Source organism: Cystoisospora suis (assembly GCF_002600585.1).
Source record: "Cystoisospora suis strain Wien I chromosome Unknown contig_71, whole genome shotgun sequence".
Taxonomy (NCBI): domain Eukaryota; phylum Apicomplexa; class Conoidasida; order Eucoccidiorida; family Sarcocystidae; genus Cystoisospora; species Cystoisospora suis.
Window position 1 is genome coordinate 34,678 of NW_027152873.1, and position 5,997 is coordinate 40,674.

The 5,997-nt window shown below is 43.4% G+C and overlaps 2 protein-coding genes across 2 annotated transcripts in view; one reads left to right on the forward strand and one right to left on the reverse strand.

Moving 5' to 3' along the window:
- CSUI_000144 (pub domain protein) overlaps positions 1-380 on the forward strand; it is a 5,701-nt gene extending 5,321 nt beyond the window's left edge. Inside the window, exon 3 of the mRNA XM_068060378.1 lies at positions 1-380. This exon is cut by the window's left edge and continues 2,615 nt beyond it. The gene's annotated coding sequence lies outside the window, so the exon portion shown is untranslated.
- Positions 193-5,997, reverse strand: part of CSUI_000145 (uncharacterized protein) — a gene marked incomplete at its 5' end in the record, with an annotated part of 9,243 nt that continues 3,438 nt past the window's right edge. The window contains 6 exons of the mRNA XM_068060379.1: positions 193-1,057; positions 1,825-1,946; positions 2,441-2,567; positions 3,378-3,548; positions 4,249-4,327; positions 5,770-5,947. Of these exons, the coding sequence (XP_067927648.1) occupies positions 989-1,057; positions 1,825-1,946; positions 2,441-2,567; positions 3,378-3,548; positions 4,249-4,327; positions 5,770-5,947 (746 nt within the window). The remainder of the gene's footprint in view (positions 1,058-1,824; positions 1,947-2,440; positions 2,568-3,377; positions 3,549-4,248; positions 4,328-5,769; positions 5,948-5,997) is intronic.

The following is a 5,997-nucleotide window of genomic DNA, read 5'->3' on the forward strand; positions in this document are numbered from 1 at the left end:
ATCTATCTATCTATCTAGAGAATGGAGTGATTTTTTTCTTTCGAACAGTCGTGCGTGTGTTGGGAGTGATGAGAAGAAGAAAGTCAAACGCAGTTGTGTGACGGGAGTTGCTTTTCATCAGAAGAAGAGTCGATTGACGAAAGAAAGCGAATCTCAGTCTCCTTGACAGAAAGCGAAAGAAGACTGAGAAGCGTTCTGGAGAAGAAAGACCTTCTTCTCGATTCTTTCGCAAGCATAAGGGAGAGAGCATGCCGCTGATTTGTATCATCCGTGGAGCAAACATTTTCTTTCTTTACAAGAAATACTCAGGTGTATATGCATGCATGTGTGGTGTATGTACACCCCGAAAACAAACAACAGAATGATTTATTCAAAAGGAGACCTTTGCAGGGGGCGTGCACACGAAAAGAAAGAAAGAGACTCACTGAGGATTGAGAGACATGCATAGACACCTCATGACTCCCCCCACCCGTAGTAGTAAGGCATCGCCTATGCGAGCCTCTTCATTCTTTTTCTTCACGGAGCACAGCTTCGACGAACGATGAGATACAGAGAACTGGGATAGACGAATCAAAGTCAGAAAATGAAAGAAAGAAGGAATGAGGATGGGAAAGAAAGATAAGGGTATATCTATAGATATATGCACGTTTATAGACATCTATCTTCTCGCATGTTTAGATGTTTCTTTCTTCCATATCTGCTTCCATGTCTTGGTCACTCTAGTAGGTTTTTCATTAATCTTTCTTCTTCTTCTTCTTCTTCTTGATTTTCTGCAGTCACCCTGACTAGCTCTCCCCTTCACAATAATAGGAAGAAGAAAACGACCAGAGAGGAGATTAAAACACACACAAAAAGGATAGATCGATCGATTGCCTATAGTTGGAGAGATGAAGAGACTGCTTCAAAAGAAAGGTCTTCCTTCTACATCGGTGTCTTCTTCTTTCAACCAACAGCCTGTCTCTTCTTCTTCCTTCTGTGAAACTTTCTTTCAGTCGGGGACAGGCATGCGATCAATAGACTGAAGTCTCAGCCTTAGTAGCTGACATAACTGAAGAACCTTCAGAACACAACCGTAAGGACGTCATCAGCCGACAAAAGAAAAAGAAAGAAAGAAAGGAGAAAGACAGAAGAAAAGAAAGAAGGATTTGAACGGTTTTGGTGGAATGAAGAAGAATCCATGAAAGTCGGACAGGATAGAGAGAGAGGAGGATGAGGTATATCTGTTCCATAACAAGTCAGTAGAGATAGAGATAGATGCACATAGAGATATACTTATCTATAAAATATGCTGGATACCTATCAATATGGATATGCGAAAGTGTCTGGATATACATCCCCATGCTCGATGTATAGGTAGGTAGATGAATCAGTGAGGTAGTAAGGTGTATATACACTCATGTTTCTATGCATTCATTTTGTCCATTCAATAAGCAGAAGCACATACTCACTCATAAACACAGATCTATCTCTATCTATCTATCTAAGGAATCCCCTCCACCGGTAATGCACGGATCTATCTTCTTCCTACAGAAAGAAAGAAGGAGATTTCTCTTAAGACCTCTTTGCCACTCTTCACACGATAGAAAACGCAACTGAAGAGACGTCATCGCTCACCCAATCTCTGTTTCTATGGAGAACATATCGCTTACTGCATCTCTCTATCTATGGGTAGATATACACACACAGATACATAAATTGATCGATAGACAGAAGCCTATCTATTATATCTGTCGATCTATGTTTCTTCTCTCTCTCTCTGCGTATAACCAACTACAGAATTTTGTATGTATGTATGTACGTATGTATCGGTGTATGATGACGTACATCGGGGGGTGGTTCATTTGGAGCGTCACAGTAGAAGGAGGATTCTTCTATAAACTTTCCTATCAAAGTACGTAGACGTCGGGCTTCTGAATCTCTTGTAGATATATGGAGTCGATGGCCCTCTATACACATGAAGAAAGAAGGAAAGAGAGAGAAGACAAGAAAAGAAATAGAGGAGTAAAGAAAAGAATGTCGAGTGAGAAGCGCATGCAGTCACATTCTTAAGAAACACCAAATCCTGTTTGAAATTCCTATCAATTCCTGAATGATGGTATGACTGCATAGGATGGTCATACATTGTAGGCATCTATAGAAGGTCTGTCTATAGCAATTGATACACACGCAGATGCGTAGACATCGCACGCAGAAAATGTCTGTGTGTGTCTAGACCTTTCTTCGTGGTCTGAGGAAGCCATACATAAGGTTAGGCATCACCAGAGGGCACGTATTAAACTTTCATACAATGAACAGGTAACCGACATGTAAAACTCACCTTGTACGAAGACCGACACGCCTATCTATCTATCTATCTATGAGTGAGGATGTCATAGGCTCTAAGATGATGGCGTTTCTTGGTCGATCCGACGGATGAAGGGGCCGGTGACAGGCTGCTTACGAGTGTGTAAAGTTTGTAGAAGAATATGAAGAAGAGGTCGACAGAAGGGAGAAGAGAAAGGAGGCCCACAATGCCGTAGAAGTTCGGATAGAAAGAATCGCCATAAGGATCGATCAAGTCGATCAGACTGCACATTCAAAAGAAAGGAAACACACTCATTCATATGGAAGTAAAGAGGAAGCGTGTATCTAGCTATCTCTCTCTCTCTCTCTCCGCCTGTACATACAGTAGAAAAACACTTTCTTTTTCTCCATAGACACAGCAACATTCGGAGAAAGGAGTCGGCTAGAAGGAAATTTACTAGGCTGAAGCGAAACACAGAAACGATTTAAGTCGGTGTCTTTTCGAGTCTTTCGAAGTTAAACAGACATGCGTGGCTTCAAGGAGTCGTCGTAGAAAAAAGGAAATCGATCCTTCACGTGAAGAGAAGGAGAAAGAGAGACGTCTGTCTAATAGTGTTTGTGTATGAGTTGGTCTACACATAGAGCTTTCTTTCTTCTTGTCCAATGAAATGGATGGAGTTGTTTATCTCTCACATTTCCTCATCTTAGCTCTCCCCAACCCAAAAGAAATTCTTCATCTACATCTAGCTACTTTGGTTTCTTAACCTACATGTAATCCTAACTATCTGCAAAAGATTCTCTATCTCATATATACATATATATAAAGGATCCAATATACGTTTATTCCATATATATATATATAGATATACACACAGACGTAGAAAGAGAGAGAGATTTGGAGTGTACAGTTGAGAAAGCGCCACCGCATGTCTTGCCTTTTGCTTCTTCACTTGCCTTTTAAACAGTTCGTTCTGATCTCTACGCACAGAGGCAGTCAGCCCATACGTCCATAAATTCTTCCTATACATCTCTCTCTCTCTCTTTCTGATGTTGGTATATGCATCCCCCCCTTCTCTTTTTCTCTCTCTCCTTACACATCTATAGACCCTGATATGAAGATCTCCATGAAATAAGAGAGCTGAATGCCTCGGAGGAGGGGTCTCTGCTTTCTTGCTTACAATTCGACGGAAGATTGAGAGGACAGCAATAACTTCATTTTCGTATTTACATAGATACAGAAGAAACCTCACGACAGCGGTCCGTCTCTGTACATACACACCAACACACACACAATCCACGCGGTGTACATACACTTCACAGGGCGGAATAACATGGGATACCCACAAAAGTATCAGAAGCAGAGACACTCGGAAACAATTCACGCGCTCAGGCCCCTTGAAGACATCGAAAGCTTGATGTAAAGAAACTTATAGAGAGAGAAAGATGACATCTAGAAGGCCTTTTACCACCTCGAACCAATCCTTAACACTCATACCAATGTGGCTTGTGACTCTATACATGATAGACCTCTCTCTCCTTATCACCCTCTCTTCAGTGACGGCCAGAGGAAAATCGATGTTCGAAGTATCGCGCCAACAGTCGTGAAACATCCACTACACACACCATACACACCATACCCTCACCGTTCTTCTATCTATCTTTGACCTATCTATCTATCTGTCTACCTAGAGAAGAGAAGTTTGCAAGCTAAGAAAACAGGAGAATTCTGCTGACTCGTAGAGGAGACATGAATTTTGGAGTGACGAGGAATCTTGCCGGCAAACAAGGAATCCTACACGGTCTTCTACTAGACACACCCGTTACAGATGCACAACGTGGGGTGGCACTTCTGAATGGATCTATGGAAAGCAGAAAAGAAAAGAGAGACTTCGATCAAACAAGAAAAGAAAGAGATTTAGAAACAAAAAGATATAGAGGGAATTGCATGCGAATGATAGATCATACCTCCATGAGCTGTTGACATGTAGCCGATGAATATTCATCTCCACCCACTCGATTTTCAGCTCCTTGCTCCAGAGCTCGTCTGGAAAGCAATACATGCAGACACACATATTCATACATACCCATACATATAGGCACACTCAGGCGCCTATAGACATATATGCATATATATACGTGTATCTGTATCCATGTATATACTTGCAAACTAGATCTATCTATCTATAGCCGCGTCAATGGTGTCTGTCCACCTCATCGAAATCACTCGCTATCCGTACGGTAGGAGATATGCAGATGCCCTTCTTTCACGGTTTTCCTGCTGTCGGTTAGACACTCGACATTCTATTGTGTAGCTCAAGGGTCGACCATCATACCCCGAAGCTCGAGCAGAGACACAACACACAGCCTCGTAGCTAGCTGACACATCACAGGGTCTACACACAGCCGGGTGATTCCTGACACGGCCCGGCAGCTAGGCGATCAGCTACGCTACCAGCTAGCTAGGGGAGCCGGGGCAGTGTCCTTTGGATTGCTGGTGACGAGACATCATTAGATGCTGTCTGGATCAGACAGGCCTGATCCAACATGGCGATTCGTCTGGCTAGCTGATGCATGTACCAATCGTTAGCCGGCCCCCGCCAAAGTTTCCAGATCTATCAAATCCATCGAAAAAAATGCGGGTGGTAGCTGATCTGCCACACGATAAGAAGGCTAGCTGAGTTATCTCCTCGGTCCTCAAGCAAACTGTTGCGTCACCCCGGTGCCTGTAGCTAGCTGGTCCGCCACGAGTCTCTGTTTCCAGCTGGTTCACTAAGGCCATCCCATGGAGTCTTTCGCCTGACTCTCCACCCAACGACTAGGCCTCTCTCCCTCGCAGACGTCAGTAGCTAGCCGGTCAAACCACAGCTCAGGTGGCTAGTTGACCATGAAAGATCGCGCAGCTAGCTGATGGGACATCTAGACCTAGTTGGCTGACTCATCATGTTACGTCCCTGTAACTAGCTCATACATCGTCATCGGGCCATCCAACTCTATCTGAGACGTTGCCAGGCCATCATGTCGCTTCATAGCTAGGCTCGTCTCTAGGCGGGCTCCCTGTGGTTTTCCTGTACCTAACTAATATAATCCATCATCGATTCACCTTGTGGCTAGCTTGCTAATTCCTCGGTCTTCTATACAGTGCAAACCTCCGATTCTTCAACAACAGCAGGTAACTCTCTATCTCTCTTGACAGCGAAAAAAAAAGCGCTGCCCCCTACATACAACCGTATACACACGCCTATTTACACATATACATATATACATCCATGCGCACATACATATACATACGTATATAAACACAGATACATATAGCTCCATATAGAGACCAACTATCTGTGCCCCTCTTTGTGTTAGCTGCGCATACTTTATAGACTGAGATAAGACATGCCTATCTTAACTTTCGTGTAAAATATGAAAGATAGATAGATATTTCACATCATCATGGACTGAGACAAGGCATGTCTATCTTAGCTTCAGATATCTTACCCTAGCAGCTCAATGACGGGTACGCGCTTAACGACATGTCGATCAACAATAAGCTTGAGAAGAAGGAGGACTCCATCCGTTATAAGAAGAAGAGCACTTGGCTGATTCCGACCACCTGACGAACTCCCGAAGCCCTCACTGAATGCATGCGCTCCTTCACTTGATGACCCACCGCGGCCTGTATGTTTAAGACCCGGACACAACAGAGAGAGAATATCTTAGAGAGCA